The sequence below is a fragment of the Rhinopithecus bieti genome, unplaced genomic scaffold (assembly GCF_001698545.2).
Source record: "Rhinopithecus bieti isolate Rb0 unplaced genomic scaffold, ASM169854v2 scaffold_49371, whole genome shotgun sequence".
In the NCBI taxonomy this organism is placed as follows: domain Eukaryota; kingdom Metazoa; phylum Chordata; class Mammalia; order Primates; family Cercopithecidae; genus Rhinopithecus; species Rhinopithecus bieti.
The window spans coordinates 472,527-496,881 of NW_016821003.1; the positions used below are offsets into that span (position 1 = coordinate 472,527).

Consider the following 24,355-nt stretch of genomic DNA (forward strand, 5'->3'; position numbering starts at 1 on the left):
TGCCTTGCCTTGCCTTGCCTTGCCTTGCCTTGCCTTGCCTTGCCTTTCCTTTCCTTTCCTTTCCTTTCCTTTCCTTTCCTTTCCTTTCCTTTCCTTTCCTTTCCTTTCCTTTCCTTTCCTTTCCTCCTTCCTTTCTTTCTTTCGTGGAGATGGGGTCTCAAACTCCTGAGCTCAAGTGATCTACCCACCTTGGCCTCCCATACAGCTGGGATTACAGGCATGAGCTACTGCCCCCCAGCCTCTATCCCTCTCAATGCAGGACAGACCGTCAATCGATGAGCCTCCGCCGAGGGGAGATGGGTGTCCTCAAGTGGCGTTACCTGCAGCAATCCTGGCATCTTTATGCCCAGAGTGAACCTTGTAGCACCTCTCACCTCTGTGCAACACAATAACTTTCAGAAATCATCACGTCATAATCAATATTCGTGATTTTTCCAGTTTTTTAAGTTTTAAAGCAAATGATTAATAGAGGACAAATTTCAATTTTACAAAAATGTTATTCAAATTCTGTTAAGCACCTCATGTAAGAACTAAAATTTGTACTGACAAGCAAAAATATCAGGTCTCATAGTTCTCACTCTGTTTCTGTTTTAAACTTTGGACACAAAATCCCTAAGTGGTCCCATACAATGACAGGTGGCAGTGGCTCCAGTTCTGTTTCATTCCCTTCACCATCTCTGTACTACTGTTGCTCCCTGTGAGTCTAACATATACCGTGTTGTGCCAGGAAATATGCAATGTGCTTTGTTTCCCTTTTTAATTCAATTTTAGTTAAAAGAATAAAAGGAAAAGAGAGGCCAGATGCCTGAATGATCCACAAACCAACTAGTCTGCTCCCAAATAATTGAGATTAAACTGTCCCCATATTTGAGATCAGAACATTCCATTCCAGCATTATGTAAAGTAAATTTTTAAGGCAATTCAAAAAGAAAGCCCAGAGTACTCACAAAGACTGCAGAATACACACAGATGATGTGGAGCCTTTTGCTCAGGGTACATGTCATGCTGTTAGGCTCGCCATGGTTCTAGAACACTTAACGTGGCTTCCGTCCAAAGATCTGCTGAGAAAAACTCTTTCCATCTCCTTCTGCTGATTCCTGCTGTTTAAGTATCAGTCCTTGGAGAGGTTTGGTATAATCTGCTCTCTAAATAAAATGGGATGAATCACCATCCATGGGGAATTTAGTATGTGAGGTGCAGAATTCCCTCAAAGTTTGCATTCAGACTATCTTAAATTCTTTGTAAAACTCCACCAAATCCCTACCAGGAAAAGCAAGCTCTTCCTCCTCCCCTGAGTTTGAAGCATCATGCCCTCAGCCTGTAAGAATCCCCTGTACCGCCTCTAAGGAGCATCACCTATAGGTGGGAGTCGACACAGAAGGGTGGGACTGGAGCTAGAGAACCCAGCAGTAAGTGTCCTGGGTGAATTAACCCACCTGAGCCCAGCAGGCAGCAGCCAAAGGGTGAAGGGACAGAGTGAAAGTCAGATGTGAGGGAGAAGGAATAGAAAACTTGCCCTGGGTCTTGGCAGTCAGTGGGTCAATTTGGGATGAAACTGTGTGTGTGCAGTTTAAACAGAGGCTTGCTTACATGTGCAGCATGTCTAGGGCTCAGCAATGGTCTCAGCGTCCACTCTCTTCCCAACTTGCTTTCTTCTGCCTAATTCCAGAGGGGAGAGTTAAGCATGACTTCACTTTTATTAATGTTAGAGCAAGAAAGTTTCCAGAGGCCCTGTTCCCACCTCTGCATTTATAGATGAGAAGTGGGGCTGAGTTAACCAAGTTACTGAAAATAATAAAGTAAAATTCAAGGACTCCCACTGCAAGGCAGTTCTGCATTTTACATGGCCTTTCTCACTGCTGGTGCTTTACAAATACTTCCAAGGTTAATGGATATAAAAACAGAGTATATGTCTTGCTGGTTCATTTTCTTCTTTAAGATGTCATCGCTTGGCTAAGTGAATAGTAATTGGTTTGAAAGTTCCCACATGGAAGATGAATAACTTACAGCTAAAGATATCTTGACAAAGATCTGGGGGTCAGAGAGGCTAACATGCTGAAAGTCACTCATTTAGCCCATATCCTTAAGCACCAACTAAGTACAATGTGAGTGAATGCTGCAGATCACAATCTACCCCTGAGGAATCCATCTCTGAGCTGCACAAACAGGGGCCTTGACCACGAGAAAGGCTTCCTGCTATGAGTGGATGCCAAGGCTGCAGGATTGATTTTACAGAATGTTAAGAAGTTACCTGCTTGAAAATAAACCCTTAGAAATGCAGCTTTTCCCAGGCAGAGAACATGATTGACCCTTGCCAAGCTCAAATGCATGGCCAGCTATGTTGGCTAGGAGCCAGGGACACCAGCCTTCCCTGGACCCCTCACAGCTGTCTACTCACCCAGCTCTGGTGGCACACTCAGCATCCTGAGGAGGCAGGTCACAAGGACAGCGGGCTGAGAGACCCTGAGCCCCAGGAGGCAGTCCCCCATGTTCTCAGAGCCAGGTGCCTCCAGCGGACACAGCCCTCCAGCACCCTATCCTCCCACAGCACAAGCAGGAGCCATGCAGTCCTTCTGCGTGCCCAGAGCCCTTCCCCCCACCTCCTCCCAGCCCCGAGAACATCTGACCTGGACCCTCCACAGCTCTTCAATCTTCCTTCTCTAATCTGGGGGCCAGCCTAGTCCAGGTGGTTGTCATCTGGCCTGGAAACCTGTGGCCACCTGCTGAGGGATCCCCACCCCCTGCTTGGGTCCACTGGATGAAGCCCCAAGCCTTCATTACTGGGGTTCACAGGCTCCATCTTCCCCTGAATCCTCCCTCCCACTGCCTGGGCCTTGGTCTCCCTGCCCTTCACTCACTCCTTGTCCCCAGGGCTTCTGTACATGCTATACCCCCATTCCGACACCATTCCACATTTGAGCTGCAACTGCTTTAGATTCTGACTTTACTGCCTGTCTTCTCCAGAGGAGCCTCTCCTAACTGCCCATCCCCCAGCCAGGATGCCACCCCTGTATTGACCATGACCTCCCCCCTCCCCTGTGCTGCCTGAAATAAAGCCATCAGTGCTGTGACTTGTTCGAAGTTGTCCCACTCTAATAGGCCTCAAGGATCACAGAGGCAGGGATCCCCTCCTGGAATCTAGTGCCTCGCTCAGCACATAGCACGGTCTTCATCAACAAATGTTTGATGGGTGGATGGACGAACAGATGGATGGATGAAGGGGCACAGGGAGGGTCCGGTGGCTTCTATGGAAAGTTCCCAAAGTGTCTCAAATATCTTTGCTAAAATGCAAGGACTTAAGGCACATTCTTAGGAGGGTATCCAGCTGGAGTCAGATATGGCCCCTTGTCTCTTAGGGAGCCAGCGAGCTCCCAGGCCCAGGGACACCCCAGCATCTCCATGGAGGCCACTGTGGTGGTTGCTGGTGCCAGGTTCACAGGTGTTCCCTGTGTTCTCCACCATGGCGCGTCCCCTGGGGCCTTCACAGTCAGTGCAGAGCACCAAAGAGTTGACGCTGTGTGGTGAATTCTTATAATTGTGCATTGCATCCATTTTGAATGTAATTTGGACCTTCTCCTACCAGAAGCAGGGCTTAGTCGCCCTTGACACGGTGTCCAGGGATTCACCCACTCCCGGTTCCTCAATGTGGCCAACCCAAATATCTGCCTTGTACACCCACCTCCTGTGACCACCTCCCTGTGGGACAGGCAGATACAGCCCACTTGATGGCCTCAGTGACTCCACACCCCACAGGGACTTCCCAGACATGCCGCCATGCCCACCTCTCAGTCACAGGGACCCCACGGAGCCCATGTCTGGTTGCTCTAAACCCACCAGTGAGAAGTCCCCATGGGAAACCTGCTTGGGAAACGCCCTGGACCCCAATAAAGGCTTAGGCCTCAGGTCCCTCTCTCTCCCTTCACCCCCCCCAGGTAAGTGTTCGTGACCCGGACAGCTCCCCAATTTCTGCAGGCCCCGTGGGGCGCACTGCCCTCTCCCTGGGACACGGTGCTTCTGTTGCTTCCTGTGTCTTCTTGTGCTGCCTCCTGAGTCTCCCCCAACCCACACCCCAACCCAGCTCTCCTCCCATCAGGGCTCTCTTAGGAAGTGGCTGTCTTGATAGGAATAAACTGGACATGGGTCAGACGACAGCCACAGGGTGTCTGTCCACAGAAACAAGTTTTGTGTAAGAGAGACTTCTGGTCACTGGGCAGGGCTAGAATTTATAGTCAGTCTCTCCAAGTGAGAGATGTAGCCTGCTACCAATGACAGGGGACTTGGAGAACAGCCCAGCCCCTCCCTCAGCTGAGATGGCGCTGGGGCATGGTCCCCTCAGGCCCCCAGAGTGACCCAGCACCAGCTCCAGCAGCCCAGGGTCACCTTCTCAGCAAGCCATCACGGGCTGGCTTCCTCCTTGTCTGTTTCACTTCCCCTTCCACATAAACTAGTCTCCCCAAATCCTGTCTCAGGGTCCCCTCCTGGGGAATCCCAACCAATGATCTAAGGTCTGTGGTTGCAAGAAAAGCACCCTGTGTGTCTCGGGCTTTTGCTGAGTTGCGATGTCGCAGGAGGGCCTGCCCCGGCTTGGATTCCCGCTCCTTGCCCAGATTTCCGGCCCTTGCTAGGGATCCTGAGCCAGGGGACATGAGCCTGCAAGGCCTGCGCCACAAGGCCGGACACATTTTCATTTTATTTCTGATGCTTTTTGTGACCCTGCCACCTCACAATGCAATATTTCCACTATGAAACCCCCAAAACTGCCAAATTTCACCCATTTTGGATTAACGTTATCAAGGAGCTTGGCATTATGTTGAAAACCCAGACATTCCCACGACCCGGCTCCTATTTAAAAAATGTCTGTCTATTTAAAGTTCAGGATGGGAGGATAAAAGAGAAAAGACTCCCAAAGTCAACAGAGAACATGAGCTAGGCAAAAGGAAAGTCCAGTTTGCTTCTAAAAAAGGCTGAAAATTATAACCATCCATGGCCTTGCGTCTTAAGTCTCAGGATTTTTTTTTCTTTTTTGATGGTTTGCAAACCAAAGTGGAATTTTATTATGGGTTACTAAGGGAGCTTCCTCGAGTTCCTAGCCCCCAAAGCCTCTGTGCACTCCATGGCATGCCTCCGAGGCTCCTCATGCCATGAGAAAGAGAATGGAGCCAAAATCAAGCCGGCAGTATCTCCAGGCTGTAACGTCTTCCCCACGTCGCTGAGTTTCCACAGTGCTGAGCCAGGGACCCGGCAGAGCTGCCTGGCTCCTTTTATGAACAACAGCACCGTGATGAAGGCAGCAGGAGTCAGAGAACTATTCATTGCAGGAAGCCCCAGCATCCGGTGAGAAATAAGAAGTACAACAGTACAGGATGCGCCTTGGGTCACGGGGACGTGGAAAGCCCGCAGCCTTTGTGTCCTTATCGGGGCCAGAGTGGCTGCAGCTCACCCCTCAGCTCCCGTAGGGTCCCAGCTGGGAGCCGAGATAGAAGCTGCTGTCGCCGCTGGGCTTCTCGCCTCCTGCCGAGAGGCACACGGAGACCGGGATGGCCACCTCTATGGGCCTGCTGCTGCTGCTGCTGCTCCTGAGGCAGCTCGGGGCCGGGACGGGAGCTGACACGGAGGCGGTGGTCTGCGCGGGGACCGCCTGCTACACGGCCCACTCGGGCAAGCTGAGCGCTGCCGAGGCTCAGAACCTCTGCAACCAGAACGGGGGCAACCTGGCCACTGTGAAGAGCGAGGAGGAGGCCCAGCACGTCCAGCGAGTACTGGCCCAACTCCTGAGACGGGAGGCAGCCCTGACGGCAAGGATGGGCAAGTTCTGGATTGGGCTCCAGCGAGAGAAGGGCAAGTGTCTGGACCCCAGTCTGCCGCTGAAGGGCTTCAGCTGGGTGGGCGGCGGCGAGGACACGCCTTACTCTAACTGGCACAAGGAGCTCCGGAACTCGTGCATCTCCAAGCGCTGTGTGTCTCTGCTGCTGGACCTGTCCCAGCCGCTCCTTCCCAGGCGCCTCCCGAAGTGGTCCGAAGGCCCCTGTGGGAGCCCAGGCTCCCCCGGAAGTAACATCGAGGGCTTCGTGTGCAAATTCAGCTTCAAAGGCATGTGCCGGCCTCTGGCCCTGGGGGGCCCAGGTCAGGTGACCTACGCCACCCCCTTCCAGACCACCAGTTCCTCCTTGGAGGCTGTGCCCTTTGCCTCCGCCGCCAATGTGGTCTGTGGGGAAGGGGATAAAGACGAGAGTCAGAGTCATTATTTCCTGTGCAAGGAGAAGGCCCCCGATGTGTTCGACTGGGGCAGCTCGGGCCCCCTCTGTGTCAGCCCCAAGTATGGCTGCAACTTCAACAATGGGGGTTGCCACCAGGACTGCTTTGAAGGCGGGGATGGCTCCTTCCTCTGCGGCTGCCGGCCAGGGTTCCGGCTGCTGGACGACCTGGTGACCTGTACCTCACGAAACCCTTGCAGCTCTAGCCCATGTCGTGGGGGGGCCACATGCATCCTGGGACCCCATGGGAAAAACTACACGTGCCGCTGCCCCCAAGGGTACCAGCTGGACTCGAGTCAGCTGGACTGTGTAGACGTGGACGAATGCCAGGACTCCCCCTGTGCCCAGGAGTGTGTCAACACCCCTGGGAGCTTCCGCTGCGAATGCTGGGTTGGCTATGAGCCGGGCGGTCCTGGAGAGGGGGCCTGTCAGGATGTGGATGAGTGTGCCCTGGGCCACTCGCCTTGCGCCCAGGGCTGCACCAACACAGAGGGCTCATTCCACTGTTCCTGCGAGGAGGGCTACGTCCTGGCCGGGGAGGACGGCACTCAGTGCCAGGACGTGGATGAGTGTGTGGGCCCGGGGGGCCCCCTCTGTGACAGCTTGTGCTTCAACACACAAGGGTCCTTCCGCTGTGGCTGCCTGCCAGGCTGGGTGCTGGCCCCCAATGGGGTGTCCTGCACCATGGGGCCTGTGTCTCTGGGACCAGCATCTGGGCCCCCCGATGAGGAGTACAAGGGAGAGAGAGGGGGGAGCACTGTGCCTCCCGCTGCAACAGCCAGTCCCACGAGGGGCCCCGAGGGCACCCCCAAGTCTACACCCACCACAAGGAGACCTTCGATCTCATCTGATGCCCCTATCACCTCTGTCCCACTTGAGATGCTGGACCCCAGTGGGTCCCCAGGCCTCTGGAGGGAGCCCAGCATCCATCACACCACAGCTGCCTCTGGCCCCCAGGAGCCTGCAGGTGAGGACTCCTTCGTGGCCACACAAAATGACGACGGCACTGATGGGCAAAAGCTGCTTTTATTCTACATCCTAGGCACCGTGGTGGCCATCCTACTTCTGCTGGCCCTGGCTCTGGGGCTACTGGTCTATCGCAAGCGGAGAGCGAAGAGGGAGGAGAAGAAGGAGAAGCCCCAGAATGCAGCAGACAGTTACTCCTGGGTTCCAGAGCGAGCAGAGAGCAGGGCAATGGAGAACCAGTACAGGTAAAGGGGGCCCTGAGCGACCGGGGGAGGGGATGCACAGGCGTGGGGACACTGACCACAGTACAAAGAGGTGGCAGCAGGAGCAGGCCCAGGTTCCCTGTGGGCAGACACACCCCGGTCCCGGCAGCTGACCCCTCAACCTCCCCCCACGCCAGGCACGTGGGGTCCCTTACAGCATGCTGCCCCTCTGCAGCGCGGCTGCACGTAATGTGGGGCTCCCTCCCAAGGTCCAGACGTGCAGGCGGCAGGGGCGCCCTGGCTTCCAACACTGTCTCTTTTGTTTCCCGTAGTCCGACACCTGGGACAGACTGCTGAAAGTGAGGTGGCCCTAGAGACACTAGAGTCACCGGCCACCATCCTCAGAGCTTTGAACTCCCCATTCCAAAGGGGGACCCACATCTTTCTGAAAGACTGGACTGAAATCTTAGCAAACAATTGTAAACCTTCTCCTTAAAGACCCCTTGGAACATGCAGGTATTTTCTATGCGTGTGTGGTGTTCCTGAAGTGGAAGCTGTGTGTTGGGGTGCCGCAGTGGAGATTTTGTGACTCTGTAATGATTCTTACTCCCCCTTCCTTTTCAAATGCCAATGTGACCAATTCCAGATCAGGGTGTGAGGAGGCCGGGGCTAAGGGGCTGCCCTGAATAGCTTCTCTGCTCACTTCTACCATCTAAGAGGAAAAGGTGGGCTGCTCATGCCGATTAGGATTCAAATGATTTGTTTCTCTTCCTAGGATGAAAACTAAGTCAATTAATTATTCAATTAGATAAGAAGACCTGATTTTTTGGTCAAAGGGAACATGTTCAGGACTGGAAACATTTCTTTACATTTGCATTCCTGCATTTCCCCAGCACAAGTCTTGCGGAATGTGAAATTGTTGACATCCTCCAGAATGGCCAGAAGTGCAATTAACCTTTTGGGTGGCAAGGAAGTGGAAGGAGGCAGGGAGTGACTCTTTAGTTCTTACATTTCTAATAGTCTTGTGTTTATTTGCAAAGGAAGCTTGAAAAGTATGAGAAAAGTTGCTTGAAGTGAATTACAGGTATTTGTAAAGTCACATCATCTACAGGGCTAGGGCGAGAGAGGGCAGGGATTTGTTCACAGATACTTGAATTAATTCATCTAAATGTACTGAGGTTATCACACGCTTGACTACGGATGTGATCCACACTAACAAGGAAACAAAATCAAGGACAACCTGTCTTTGAGCCAGGGCAGGCCTCAGACACCCTGCTTGTGGCCCCGCCTCCACTTCATCCTGCTGGGAATGCCAGTGCTCCTAACTCAGATGGAGGAAGCCATGCGGAAACTTCCATTGGGCTGTTTTCTGAAGGATGTGTGAATGGGAGATGATGCACTGTGTTTTGAAAGCTGTCCTTTTAAAGCATTTTAGCACAGTTCACAGTTCACAGTTGATGCAGCATCCTGAGATTTTAAATCCTGAAGTGTGGGTGGGGCACACACCAAGTAGGGAGCTAGTCAGGCAGTTTGCTTAATGAACTTTTGTTCTGTGTCTCTCTTTTCCTTAAAATTGGGGGTAAGGAGGGAAGGAAGAGGGAAGAAGAGGACTAACTAAAATCATTTTATCAGCAAAATTGCTCAAAGCCATTTAAATTTATATCCTAATTTTAAAAGTCACATTTGCAAAGATTTCTCCCTATGATGATAATGTGGTCGATAGTGTGCACTCTCCTTCTCTCTCTCTTTCACACACACACACACACACACACACACACACACACACACACACACGGCACCATTCTGCCTGGGGCACTGGAACACAGCCCTGGGGTCACCAATGGTCAGAGTCACTAGAAGTTACCTGAGTATCTCTGGGAGGCCTCATGTCTCCCGTGGGCTTTTTGCTGCCACTGTGCAGGAGAACAGACAGAGGAAATGTGTCTCCCTCCAAGGCCCCAAAGCCTCAGAGAAAGGGTGTTTCTGGTTTTGCCCTAGCAATGCATCAGTCTCCGAGATGACACCCTGGCGCAGTTGAAAAACCACCAGGAGCAGGCCCTTAGAGTTAATACGCTTGCCAGTTTTGAAATATAGATTCTATGGTTCAGATTGTTTTTAATGGAAAACTCAAGGGGCAGGGGAGGTGAAAGGAAAGATGGAGGTTTTGTGGGGCTCAGTGGGGCATTTGGAACTTCTTTTTAAAGTCATCTCATGGTCTCCAGTTTTCAGTTGGAACTCTGGTGTTTAACACTTAAGGGAGACAAAGGCTGTGTCCATTTGGCAAAACTTCCTTGGCCATGAGACTCTAGGTGATGTGCGACGCTGGGCAGTCTGTGGCGTGGAGAGCAGCTGTCTGTCTGGCCATTCAGAGGATTCTAAAGACATGGCTGGATGCGCTGCTGACCAACATCAGCACTTAAATAAATGCAAATACAACACTTTTCCCTCTGGGCCTTGAAAATCCTTGCCCTTATCATTTGGGGTGAAGGAGGCATTTCTGCCCTTGGCTTCCCAGAGCCCCGACGCAGTCTGTGTATGAATCCTGGGGTCCAACGAGGCCTCCTATTTCCACAGTGTTCTGATTACTCTCACAGCCCAGCCCATCGTCTGGTCTCTGAATTTTTCTTTAGGTGACAACATGCAGCCCCATTCTCAACAACAGGGAGGGCACGGACCCTCTCTATGGAACCCACAAGGAGAGAAATGGGTGATAAAGAATCCAGTTCCTCAAAACCTCCCCTGGCAGGGCTGGGTCCCTCTCCTGCTGGGTGGTGCTTTCTCTTGCACACCACTCCCACTGCTGGGGGAGAGCCAGCAACCCAACCAGACGCCTCAGGAGGTGCGTCTGATGGAAACCACTGGGCTCAAACACGTGCTTTATTCTCCTGTTTATTTTTGCTGTTACTTTGAGGGATGGAAATTCTTGTTTGGGGGATCTTGGGGCTACAGTAGTGGGTAAACAAATGCCCACCACCAAGGGGATATTAACAAATCATCCTTATCCTTATCCTTGCGTGGCACAGTGGGGAATCCAGGGGTCATAGTGTGGGGAGAGGTGCACCCTGCCACCTGCTGACTTCTCACTAGACACAATGTTTCTCTCCAGGTGACCTGTTCAGCAGCAGAACAAGCCAGGGCCGTGGGGACAGGGGGAAGGTTTCACTTGGAGATGGACAACAAGGCAATGAAGACTTGTTGTCCAAATAGGTCAATAATTCTGGGAGACTCTTGGAAAAACTGAATATATTCAGGACCAACTCTCTCCCTCCCCTCATCCCATGTCTCAAAGCAGACAATGTAAAGAGAGAACATGTCACACATGCAGCTCGCCATACCCACTCATTCCTGAATTTCAGGTGCTATCACTGCTCTTTCTTTCTTCTTCGTCATTTGGGAAGGGTGATGCAGGAGGACAATTCCTACAGATAATCTGAGGAAGGCAGAAAAACCAGGGCAGGACAGTTATCGACAATGCATTAAGAGGAACTTGGTGAGCATCCTCTGTAGAAGGGACTCCACCCCTGCTCAACAGCTTGGCTTCCAGGCAAGACCAGCCACATCTGGTCTCTGCCTTCAGTGGCCCACACTTCAGCATCATCGTCATTGCCACAGCATCACGATGCAACACATCTGTGTGTAGCACTATGACGTTATGTTTGGGTAATGTGGGGATGAACTGCACGAGGTTCTGATTAAGGATGTGGGGAAGTAGGCTGTGGTCACTGCCGACCTTGCAAGGCCACCTCAAGGCCTGTCTGTTGGTCAGTGGCAGAGGAGCAAAGCTTCAGGAAGGGCCAGCCTCATGTCATCTTCCCCACAACCAGACAGAAAAGTGGGGTGAAAAAGTCAAACCTTTATACGCATGTGTTATGTCCATTTTGCAGGATGAACTGAGTTTAAAAGAATTTTTTTTCTCTTCAAATTGCTTTGTCTTTTCCATCCTCATGGGTCTTATCCCTGAGCAATATTTCGATGGATGGAGACGATCATTAGGTACTTTTGTTTCAACCTTTATTCCTATAAATATTTCTGTGAAAACTAGGAGAGCAGAGATGAGATTTGACAAAGAAATTTGAATTAAAAATAACACGGTCTTTTAAAACTAACATAGGAAAGCCTTTCCTATTATTTCTCCTCTTAGCTTCTCCATTGTCTAAATCAGGAAAACAGGAAAACACGGCTTTCTAGCAGCTGCAAAATGGTTTAATGCCCCCTACATATTTCCATCACCTTGAACAATAGCTTTAGCATGGGAATCTGAGATATGATCCCAGAAAACATCTGTCTCTACTTTGGCTGCAAAACCCATGGCTTAAATCTATATGGTTTGTGCATTTTCTCAACCAAAAATAGAGGATAATAATCTGAATTCTCCATATATTCACTAATCAAAGACACTATTTTCATAATAGATTTCTGAGACAAATACTCACTGAAGAGCTTTAAAAATAAATTGTGTTTTGGTCTGTTCTTGTAGATAAATGCCCTTCTATTTAAAGTGGAAGCTCTGGAATCCCTTTATTGCGCTGTTGCTCTTATCTGCAAGGTGGCAAGCAGTTCTTTTCAGCAGATTTTGCCCACTATTCCCCTGGGCTGAAGTTCTTTGCGTAGATTTGACTTAAACTTGAATTTGATCCCTGAAAAGCCTTACTCTGTGATGTCAGATGTGACTGTAAATGTCAGTAATCACTTCATGAACGCTAAATGAGAATGTAAGTATTTTTAAATGTGTGTATTTCAAATGTGTTTGACTAATTCTGAAATTATAAGATTTCTATGCAGGATTTATCTTCATCCTGTGCATGTTTCCCAGACTGTGAGGAGGGAAGGCTCAGAGATCGAGCTTTTCCTCCAAGTTCTAACAAAATGGTCCTTTGCGTGCCATCATGGGTCAGCCTTTAGGAAGGTGCAGCTTTGTTGTCCTTTGAGCTTTCTGTTATGTGCCTGTCCTAATAAATTCTTACATACATGGGTTGTGAACTTGTTTTAATATATTTCACGACAACTCGAAATACCTGGCAGAACTTGCTTTCAAGGTCATTACATTTATCCATCTCCCTTTTCAAAGAGTTGCTAAAAAGAAGGTACCTTGTGGTTGAGTTTCTGCACCTGCACCTGCTGGAGGCGACAGGGGGTGCTGGGCTCTGCCCTCCTTCATTACCTCAGCAAATGTGTTCCCTGCCCCTCAGTGTGCTGCCCTTGGGGACATGGAATACAGAGGGCTGCACTGCGCCCAGTGTCCATGGCAGCTGAGTCCACTCATCCATGGTCCCCTCATCACTCTTTAATTCCCTGCATCTTGTAAATTACATGGGTGATGTCTGGCGCAGAATTAAACATGTCCAATGGACGCGATGTGAAAATACTGTCCTATAATTATCATTGGAGCATTTATCACTACTTTGTCAGCAAAGCCCTTTCAGTTTATTTAACTAATTGGACAGGCAGATCAGATTGCTGGTTGTTTGGCTACACAAATCTCATGGTGATTCCAAGTCAGGAACAGCAGATGGTGGTCAGTTCTGAGTCAGGCTGCTTTAAGATTGTGCAAAAGGCTGTGGCAAAAGCACAGGACTTAAGAAGAATAAAGGATTCTGTTCTGTTATGCTGATGGTACAGAACACTTGCAATAAATATCCATTATTTAGGGTTAAATGCAGCTGATCCTGTTAGAAGTCTAGTCATTCACAACATACACTTGGAGATTATTCCTCAATATGAACAACCATGGCTGTTCTCCCAACACACACACACAAACACACACATGCACAACACAGAGACATGGATCCACAAACACACACAACACACACCCACAAGACACACACCCACAAGCACACACAGTTCTATCATCCTTCTGTCTCGTACACCCGGGGCCAGTGTTTCTCAATTTAGGAAAAGCCTATGAAAGAAAACACCAACTTGTGATGGTTACTTTTCTTGGTAACTTTTGCTATCTCGCTAAAATTTCTTAAATGCTAGGTAAATCATTCGCAAACAAATGATTTGCCAAGAAAAATTAATTTGCACACATATCTATTGCACAATGCAGAGTACATTTGTGTTGCTGTCATCAGACAAAATTCAGATTAAAATGAGAGACTCAGACATGTACTATGTACCTTCCATGGGATTGAACATACATTGAGTGAGCCTGTCAAGTTCTCACCTGACTCTTGTGTATATTCAGCAAGAGGAGATACGGAGAGCAGAGATGATAAATTGAAAACCAGAGAAGTCACAGTCAGCCTTTCCCTGAATTATATTTTACATTACAGTTGCTTAGAAAGAGAATGACTAATGGGTTTACCCTTCAGATCCTCTGAGTGCCTCCTAACTTCCCCTTTTCAGAGGAAATTATGGACAGCTCAAGAGTGAAATAGGGAAGAAAGAGGCAGAGAGAGTAAAAGGTGTGGATCAAATGCAGTCATTTTTCCAGAACTGTGATTGACTTAAGGATGCTCAGCGTGCAGCTCAGGCACAGGCCCTCTCCTGAGTCCCCAGGGGAACCACCACCGAACTCCCCGTGAGCAGTTGTCCCTCTCTGAGTTCTAGTAGTTGGATTCTATTTGAGGTTTGTCATCATTAACTTGGATGCTGATGTTCTCTTGTGGTTAAAACTGGTTCACAGAATTCAACTGAATGGAAGTAAGGAAGACAGGGAGGAAGGGAGGGAGAGGGAGGGAGGGAGAGGGAGGGATGGAGGGAGGGAGGGAAGGAGGGAAAGAATGGGAAGGAATGAATGGGAGGGAGGGAAGGAATAAATGGGAGGGAGGGAGAAAATGAATAGGAGGGAATGAATAAATGAGAAAGAGAAGGAAGGAGAGATGGGGGAAGGAAGAGAGAGAGAAAACACAAAAGGGGGTAGAGGAATGTTCCAGGTGTGGTGGTCACAATCAGGTCTCACAAAGCTGAGCTTGGAGCCTGAGAAGGAAGGGCTGAGTTTCTCAGGCCGTGCCTGTGCAAATTCCAGGCCACTTTGTTCTGCTGGCCCTGGTGAGGCCCAGCACCCTCCTGTCACCTTCCTGCAAAGCCTGCCTGCCTCTGCCACTGGCCTTACACGTGTCTATATAGTTCATACCATAAGGTCTGAAGCCAAGCCCGTGACCTGTCTCTGTGGGAGTCCTCCCGTGTTCAAGTATCAAGAAATAATGAAATTTGTGAGTGGAAGAAAATAATTGGGACATCTACCTTCTTTCTCCAGGATCTGGCTTTTGCAAAAAAGTTATGTCACAAATGTTTTACTTCATTGTTGAAATCGCCACCTCCCGTCCCATGTGTGTGTCAGGGTGTCACCCGCTTGTCTGTTTTCCTTCTCATCCATCCTACAAGTCCTTATGTTCTGGCCTCCATCCAGGCCCTCATCCCCCATGGCTGTGGCTTCGTCAGCTTCTCCTCAGATTTCCACCAGTTTTGTCTTCTATTTATAGCCACGTGGTGAAGGGACTGATATGTGTTTGGCAGATTTCGTCCTTCACCAATATAAAATATACGTTTTTGAACCTTTTCACTTCAAATTATATTATATATGACTTTACAACTAATATACCCGTTTCATTCTACTGCATCTGATGAATATCTGATTGTTTTTTCCCTAAATTCAGCCTTCTGGTGGCACTTCATTTTGTCGCTTGTAAACAACAAAGCTGGATTTTATTTTATTTTTTTTTCTTTTATTCAGTCGAAAGTCTTTGTCTTTTAATGGGACAATTCAATCTATTCACATTCATTAAGGTTACTAATAAATTTGTGCTGACTTATTTTATGTATTCCATTTATAATGATTCATTGGGGTTTCTAGTCTCTCGCTCTTGTCAATTAGATTGATTAAGTTTTCTTCGATCTACTTTTTCCTTTAATAGTTTGGAACTGATATAGACTACTTGTATTCTTCAAATAATCTTACTTTTTCACCTCACATACTAAAGCCTATGTCTTCCTATCAATGTCTTCATGTTAATTAATAGCTATCTCCTTCCCCTCCCCCAAAATACTCAACAATCTGTTATTTCTATTTCCTCTCCTCTCAAGTTACCCAAATTCCCACACCACTGCCCACCTGGATTGCATTTGAATTTTATTTTTTGATTGTTATACATTTTTACAATCAAAGCCTACTTAGATGCCATGAGTTTTTCTTAGATGCCATGAGTTTTTCTTGATTTTTTCTCATCTTCACCTCTGATTCCCAGTACCGCTGGATTCAGTTCTCATGGGAGTGTTTTGTTTTGATTTGTGTCTTTTTCTGAGACGGTCATCAATGGGTAGGTTTGCTGCATGCTCGCATGACCAGAAATGCCTTTCCCTTCCGCAGGTTGAATGATGCCTCACCTAGACATAAATTTCTAGGCTCTAAATTGTTTTCCCACAGAACTCTGGAGATATCCAGCCTTTGCTTTTTTGCATATGTTGTTACTGATGAGAAGGCTGATGTCAAATAATGTGTTTTCTTTCATGGACCATTTCTTTTTTCTTTTCCTTTTCTCCCCGAGTTCTTTGGTGATTTTCTTGTTCTCTGTTGAGTTCTGAGGTTTCGCTTCAGGTTGCAGGTGCGGTTCTTTTCTGGTCCCACCTGCACTAGGTGAGCTTTTCCCAACACAGAAGGGTGTTTCCTTCTAGCTGTATTTGAACCTGAGCATGTGTCCGAATCCCCTGGAACCTCCTGCAAGGCTCCTTAAAACCAAACCCCTCCCTCAGAGCTTCTGACTTGGCCGATCTGGGGTGGAGCCCAAGACTGCATTTCTGCTGATGCTGCTCGTCCAGGAACCACCCTTGGAGAACCGCTGCTTCATTTGATCTCGAGTAGTCTTCTCTTATTCTTGTTAGTATATCTTGTTGTTCATTGTCTTGACTCTCTTATTTTGGAAACAATTTTGGATGGTTCTTTCCTTCCTCACTTTCTACCTGTCTATCTTCTCCCAGTGGCCTTCTCTCCAGCCTTCCCAGCAATCCTTGCTCTGCTCTACTGTTTTTCCAAAACACCAATCACCTTCCACCATGGTATATGATTTCTGTTTGTACACTATGATTATTTAGTACCTGTATTTATTTGCTAGGATGTAAGCACCACCAGGACACTTTTTTGTCTTTTGGTCTCTGATATGCCCTAGGCACCTAGACCAGGGCCTGGCATACTGTGGTGCTCAGTAAACACATGTAGAATGCATGACTGAGCTAGGGGTTGGGGCAGTGTATCAGGCAGGGTGGGCCAGTGCACCCTCCTGGTGGGCCTGCGTGAGCCTTGATGCTGTCCAGGGCCTCTTCCTCACCTGCCATCCAAGGCTGTGGGCTCCTCGTCTACCATCTGCTCTCCTGTCCCCTGTCTCCGGCTCATGGCACTGCCTGCACTCAAGTCTTCCCTATTGCTGATCTGAATTGTGGCCGCCATATCCATCTGGTCTGGGGCTCTGCACTCCAGCTCCCAGAAACAGAGCCTGAGACAAGGACTCACCTTCCTGTGGTTCACTGGGAAGCGCAGGGGACAGTGGCAGCAGCACTGAGTGATGACATCACTGTGGAAACCCTGAGAAATGGTGCAAAACACTCCAGGATCATCACATCTGAAAGCCAAGGGAGCGGTGTGTAAATACCCATTGGTAATGAGTAGGGGGCTGCCCTGGGTGGTGGTGGTGTGTAATTCTAAGCACCTCCAGATGACCACACATGTAGGCGAAGTGGCCTTCCACACTTAGGAGGGGGAAACTTTCAAGTATAGGTGCAGGCCCTGGCAGGAGTACTTCACCTGAGCACGGTGAAAAGTGCAAGCTCAATTTGTTGAGCACTGGCAGCCTCCAGCACACAGCTGTCCTCTAAACCCAGTGCAGACAGTCCTCCCTGCCTCTAGAGGTCATGCCTCTGTTTTTCCAGGAGGAGCTGTATCCATGGGGATGGATTTCTCTCTCAGGAGTTTCCTGCTGGCTTTCATCACTTTATTCCTTGCATGATAGGTCAGCGGCTACATGACTTGTGTCTTCCTAAGAGACTGTAAGGCACTCAAGAGTAAGGGGCACATCTGTATTGTCCCTTACTCACAGTCAAGCCTCAAAGATTTTTTAAATAAAAGACCACTGGATATGTTATTTTATACCACATATGTTTTTAAAGCAATGAAGAGGAAAAAAAATCACTGACGTTTTACTACGTACCAAACAGGAAAATAGTATTTGCTACTGAGAAATAGGTAGTATTAATATCTCCATTTTATAGTTAAGGAAATTGAGGCAGAGAGAAGATGAGTGGTGAAATAGATGAAAGAAATCTTACACTCTCACTCTTAATCACTAGGCTTCCCTGCCTCCCATTAGACATAAATAGGAACTGCAATTGAAAGAGTGTCAACCAGCAAAGAGTGGGGAGATGAGTGGGCCTCTCAGTCAGTTTCAGATAGGAAAAGCAGAGCGTTAAGTAATATGGGTATTTTTAACAATATGTTCAAATAAATGTACCCAGGCTTGTGTATGTACCCCCCAAACACACACACACACACACACACACACACACACACGCACACACACTGGGGTAGAATTACTCAAAAGCTCTCTGATCAGAGAGACTGTGCATCCTGAGACCTGCCTTGCCTGCTCTGAAGGCAGATCCCAGGGAACGCACCCTCACGGTCCCCCCGTGTGGCCATCCCCAGTCTGCCTTGGTGAGAGTGATGTATTTGAATGCAGTGGGAGAGGAAGGGAAGTGGGAATGTGCAAACCGCCCCATGGTCCCAACCTGCTCAGAGGCCACTTCCCAACTGGAACTCTTGCACACAGTAATAGAAATATAAGCGGTACAACTTCTTCAAAAACAGATGGTTTCTTTCTTAGAAAGTTAAACATACACTTACCATACAACCCGACAATTCTGCTCTTAGATATTTATTTAAGGGAATGAAGCCATGATCTACATTGTCTTGGCCACAGATATTCACAAGGTTTATTTATACAGCTTCGATCTGGAAACAACCCAGACATTCATCAGTAGGTGAAGACTGTGGGCTATGCACACAATGGGATATCCCTTATCAAGGAAAAGGAGAAGGTGTTTGAAATACGCAATGAGCAAGAAAGCCAGACACAAAGGAACAAAATTAGCTGGACACTGCATGATTCCATTTCTATGACATTCTAGAAGAGGTAAAACTAATCTGCTGTGATGGAAGGTAGTTCAGTGGTTATGTGAGAGTAGGGGTGAGGGTTGGGAGCAAAAGACCTTGAGGAACCTTCGTGGAATTATGGAAATACTTGTGTCTTGATTGGGTGTTGGTTACGCGAGTGTTTGCCTTTGTCAAAACTCCTTAGACCATACACAGAAAATGGGTACATTTTATTGTATGTAAATTAAACTTCAATAAAGTTGATTTTTAAATGCTGCTAATCATTGTTATGAATTAAACAAAAGATTTATAAATTGTGACCTGAATATTTTTCTAGAAGTGGGAGACATGATTGCTTTGAACTTCCTTATTTCAGTGGTATTAAAAAGTGAATGATTATTGTGGGCTGGAGTTAGTTTTGTGCTTTCTACACTTTACCCACTGCAGGTTACTTCACCAAATCCTCTGCTCAGCACTAGGGACTGGGAAGGCATCGGTCTCTGACTGTTTCCCTCTACCTCCCACCAAAGCACCACAGGGATCATGAATATCCGTAATTACACTGACCTCCATAAAAACACACACACATCATGAAGGAGCAGTCACCCTTTCTGTTCCAAGGCCACTTTCCTCTCATCAGTCCTGAGTATTGACTTTTTAAACTTGCAACTTTGGTTTTTTTCTCTTACCTATTTTCCTTTGAATCATCTGACTACATTTCTTTCTTAGAGATGGCTACAGTCAAACCTTGCTTTTTGGCTGTAGGCCTTTTGGCTAGACGCCCTTCAGTTTTAGGAAAGCATCTTTTACTATGGAGGCAACATTTCATGTTATTTAACTTTATGAGTTAAAAACAACCTCAGAAACTCTTATGGCAGAGACTGCAGGCACCAAGTTTGAAGTGGAATCGGTGTCAACAATAAAGTCATGGCCTTTCATTAGGAGGTTTTTTCCATTGCACAGGAGAGACCAGATGCCCAGTTTGACTTCTTTGATGTTCACAGCGACTGGATTTGATGCTTAGTGGGTTTGTGGCTGCAATGAAATGCCATTCATTAACTTTTGTTATGTGTTGAATGGTCTTCAGAATGAGGTATTTATCCTTTTTGAGCAAAGAAAAAAATAATTCACTTGGGCCTTATAATTTCAAAATTTGGAGCCACATTGGGATGGAATTAATACATCTATTAGCTTAACAAACAGGAAACAAACCAAAAGAAGAGAAAGAGAGATAAAAGATATGTTGGGGAAATGAGGTTCATAAGATACTTTACCTGTGTTGTTTAGCCTACCAAAAATTCATCTTGTAGGAGCACTTAGCTCTATATCTATTCATGTAAAGCAGATATGAATTTTAAATGATTATTACATGAATGCAAGAAAATCAGTATCTGTTCTAGGTATCTTATTCTGGTCCTGCTTATATCCAAATATGTTAATAAACTTATAATATTTAGCAGTAAATTTGCCTGTGCATAATAAAGCCTGGTTAACGTAATGCTTATTTTTCTCTCATGACAAGAAATTCAGAGGCGGGAAAGCCAGGGCTGCTGCAGCTGCTTTCAGCTGCATTTCTTCTTTCCGTCCTCCAGCACCAGCAATCATGTGGCTTGCATCCTCGTGCCTACAGCATGGCTGCTGTGCCTACAGGCCTCACGCAAAAGTCCTGCTCACCAAGGAAGCATTTTTAATCCTTTTAAAAAAGTTGAAGTAAGATTTATATGCAGAGAAAGGTACTAATCCCAACTGTACAATTTAATGCATTTTGATAAACGTATATACCATTGTAGCCATCACTTTGGTCAAGATGTGGAACTATCCATCACCCCTAGTAAGTTTCCTATGCTCCTTGCAGTCAAGTCCCACCCCAAAGACAAATACTGTTCTGCTGTCTATCACCACAGATTTGTTTGGCCTGTTTTAGAAGTACTCATAGATAGAATCAGAGTTTATTGGGGTTAGGCCTGTTATTCGGTTCTTTTTCTACCTTTCCCACCTTCCTCCTCCACCTCCTCCTCCTTCTCTTCCTTTCAGTTCTCTTTTCCTGTTTTCTTTGGGATTATTCAAGTATTCTTTTAAAATTGTTATAATTTCATTTTTGAGAAACATTAGATCTACAGATGAATTAGGTAGAAAGTACAGAAAATTCCCATATATGCCTTGTCCAATCCCATCCCACGAGGTGTTTTAACAACTTGCAGTTGTGGGAGAGAAAACATAATTCCCTTTCTTTTCTTTTTACATTACTAGATGAGAAACTCTCCTGAAAACAAAAGTCAAGTTAACATAAGAAAAATAAGCAAAAGTTTATTAATTTATGTAGTACCCATCACACAGGAGAAGCCTTAGTCCAAAAGTATTTCTCAAGGCAGTGGCTTAGGGAGTCCTTGGTTAAATAGTATTTCAGCAAAGAGAGATAAATCCTGTGTAGTGACAAAACTAAGGGGAGAGCAGTTCTTGTATTTTAAAAGGCAGGAAGATCTGGGAAGATAGTAAAGCCTGCTTCCAGATGTCTCTTGTGCCTCCTGATGCCCTCTCTGGGCTGAGAAGCGAGTGCTGTCTTCAGTAAGGAAGGACTTAGGTGCTGCTGTCAGCCAAACAGCAGCCGAGGCCAAGTGCTTCCCTGCACTTGTGGCGTTTGTAGCTTATCAACCCTCAATGTTTTGGGAGACATAATTTGGTATCCCTCATGTTGGTGCGGTACAATTGTTAAACTTGATGAGCTAATATTGACATATTATTATTAACTAAAGCCCAAAGTTTACATTAGGGTTTATTCTTAGTACATTTCATGGATTTTGACAAATATGTAATGGCTAATGATGTGTTCCACTTTCACAGTGTCATGCAGAATCGTTTCTCTGCCCTCAAAATCCTCTGTGCTCTGCCTCTTCTTCCCTCCCAACTCCTAGCAACCATGATCTTTTTACTGTCTCCATAGTTTTACCTTTTCTGGAATGTCATACAGTTGGAATCATAGAATGTGTAGGCTTTTCAGATTGGCTTCTTTCACTTAGTAATATGCATTTAGGTTTCCTTTAAGCATTTTCATGGTTTGGTAGTTCATTTCTTTTTTGTGCTGAATAATATTCCATTGTCTGAATAGAGAACTGTTTGTTTATCCATTCACCTACCAAAGGACATCTTGGTTGCTCCCAAAATTTGGCAATTATGAGTAAAGCTGCTATAAATATTCATGTGCAGATGTTTGCATGGATATAATTTTTCTGCTCATTTGGGTAAATACCTAGGAGTGCAATTTCTGAATGGTAAGAGTATGTTTAGATTTGTAGGAAACTGCCAGACTGTTGTCCAAAGCGTCTATCATTTTGCATTCCCATCAGCAGTGAATGAGTTCCTGCTGTTCTACATCCCTGCCAACATTTGGAAGTGTCAGTGTTCTGGGTTTTAGCCATTCTAATAGGTATGTAGTGACATCTCATTGCTGTTTTAATTTGCAGGTCCCTAACGACATGTGCTATTGAGCATCTCTTCAATACTTCTTTGCCACCTGTGCCTCTTTTTTGGAGAGGTGTTCATTTAAATCCTTGGCCCATTTTTTAATTGCTTTCTTTTTATTGTTGAGTTTTAGGGTTTCTTTGTGTATTTTGGATATTAGCCCTTCATCAGATAAAGTCAAGCACTGCATAATGACATTTCAGTCAATGACAAACCATGTATATGAAGATGATCCCATAAGATTATAATACCGTATTTGTACTATACTTTTTCTATGTTCAGATGTTAAGATATCTGAATACTTTCCATTGTGTTACAATTGCCTCCACTGTTCAGTAGAGTAACATACTGTACAGGTTCTTAGCTTAGGAGCAATAGGCCATACCACACAGCCTAGGTGTGTAGTAGGCTGTGCCATCCATGCTTGTGTAAGTACTTTATATGTTCACACAATGACATTGCTTAACAATGTATTTCTCAGATGGTATCCCCATCTGAGACTGTATATATTTCACAAATATTTTCTTCCAGTCTGTGGCTTGTCTTTTCATTGTCTCCAGAGGGTCTTTTGCAGAATAGCTGTCTTAAATTTTATGTCTATTTTACTATTGCATCTTAATTTCTCTATTGGGTGTCAGGAGTTCAGCTGAGCAGGAGAGAGAGAGCTGAGCTGTCAGGTGTTGGACTAGCCAATTAAAGCAACAATGAGCCAAAATGAAAGTACTGGTGAAGATTTAAATTACTTATGGCAATGGTACAAGCAAGAGTCTCAACCAGAGAAAATGCTGACCCCTCTTGTTTCTCTTTGCCCATGGAACTGTAGTGCACCAATCCAGGGTCAGGTTGTTGGGGTCCTCTCACTATTGACCGAGTCCCAAACAAAAGGCTCCAGTGGCTTTATGGGTCCTGGGGTCAGAGGGAGGGTGAGTGGGGAAAGACCAAGAGCAGGGAAAATGTCTTTAAGCCTCTGTCCCATAAGGAGGCCTTTGGGGATCATGAATATCCATAATTATACAGACCTCCATCAAAACACACACACATCATGAAGGAGTGGTCACCGCTGTCTGTTCCAAGGCCACTTTCCTCTCATCAATCCCGAGAACTGACCTTTTAAACTTGCAACTTTGGTTTTTTTTCTTTTACCCATTTTCCTTTAAATCATCTGACAACATTTATTTCTTAGAGATGGCCAGAGTCAAACCCTGCTTTTTGGCTATAGGCCTTTTGGCTAGAGGCCCTTCAGTTTCTAGGAAATGTACTTGAGCACATTCTGTGGGCCTAGCATTGTGCTAAGGACCTTCCTCCATCCTGTGCCAGCCACTATGCATTGTGCCCATTTCACAGATGCGGAAATAGAAGCTCAGAGGTATTTCAGCAAATTGCTTAAGGTCACACAGCAAGCAGTGGTCAGAACCAGGAATGAAACTGAAGTGTATCTGACTCCTCAGAATCATGCTCTTATTCCAAGCTTTCCTCCAGAGAGGACAGTGGTGGGCATCATTCTGCTCGTCAGATGGGCCGTGGCCGCCTCCACTGCTCCCCTCAAGGCTTTGTTTCAGTATTCCCCAACTGTGACAAGGTTGAATCACTGACTGGCACAGAACACCCGTGGCATTTGCTGTGGCAGCGTCAGACCGGGATCACCGCTGGTCCTTAACGGGGCAGGTGGGTCTCCTCCACATTTGGGGAAATGCAGCTGCACAGAGGAAAGAGCCTGGACTCCACATGCAAAGTCTTTTTCCTAATATTTTGCTACAAAAATTTACAAACGGTGAACAGCTATGCGTATTCTACCTAGATAGAATCCTACCACTTAGATTCGAACACCACCTAGATTCTACACTTCTAATATGTCACTTGACTTGCTCTGTCACATCTTCTCATCTACCCAGCCATCAATACAGCTTATTTGTGATGCATTTGAGTAAGTTATAGGCATCAGTACACATCCCCCTAAACACGTCAACCCGTTTCATTAACTAGAGGCCAATATTTGTTATGTTTTTCTTTTGAGATAAGATTTACACACAATTAAATGTGCAAATTTTAAGTGTGTCATTCCATGAGTTTTGCAAAATGCAGACATCTGTGTAACCAACATCCTGTCAAGATAAGGACCTGGATCATCACCCCGGGAAGTTTCCCCATCCCCCTTCTCAATTTCACCTCCTCCCCAGCTAGAGGCAACCACTGTTCTGATTTCCCCCCATCATGGATTATTTAGCCTATTTAAAAACGTTATATAATTCAAATCAGACAGAATATATTGTTTTATGTAAAGTTGCTTTTATGCGGTGCAATGTTTTTGAGATTTGTCTATGATGTGTGTTCACTCTTAATTGCTCCTAGAATTCCCCTGCGCAGCTTCACTAACAATTGTGTATCCATTT

The 24,355-nt window shown here is 46.5% G+C and overlaps 1 protein-coding gene across 2 annotated transcripts; it reads left to right on the forward strand.

Annotated features, from left to right (window-relative positions):
• The first annotated feature begins 5,267 nt into the window (after positions 1–5,267).
• On the forward strand, positions 5,268–12,393 carry CD93 (CD93 molecule). Of its 2 annotated transcripts, XM_017860099.1 has the most exons (3): positions 5,268–7,221; positions 7,297–7,465; positions 7,756–12,393. In XM_017860099.1, the coding sequence occupies exons 1-3, from the start codon at positions 5,538–5,540 to the stop codon at positions 7,778–7,780; spliced, it is 1,878 nt and encodes a 625-aa protein (XP_017715588.1). In that variant the 5' UTR covers positions 5,268–5,537; the 3' UTR covers positions 7,781–12,393. The 2 variants fall into 2 exon arrangements, with proteins under 2 accessions (XP_017715588.1, XP_017715587.1); XM_017860098.1 differs by having other exon boundaries at positions 5,268–7,465.
• Positions 12,394–24,355: the final 11,962 nt, after the last annotated feature.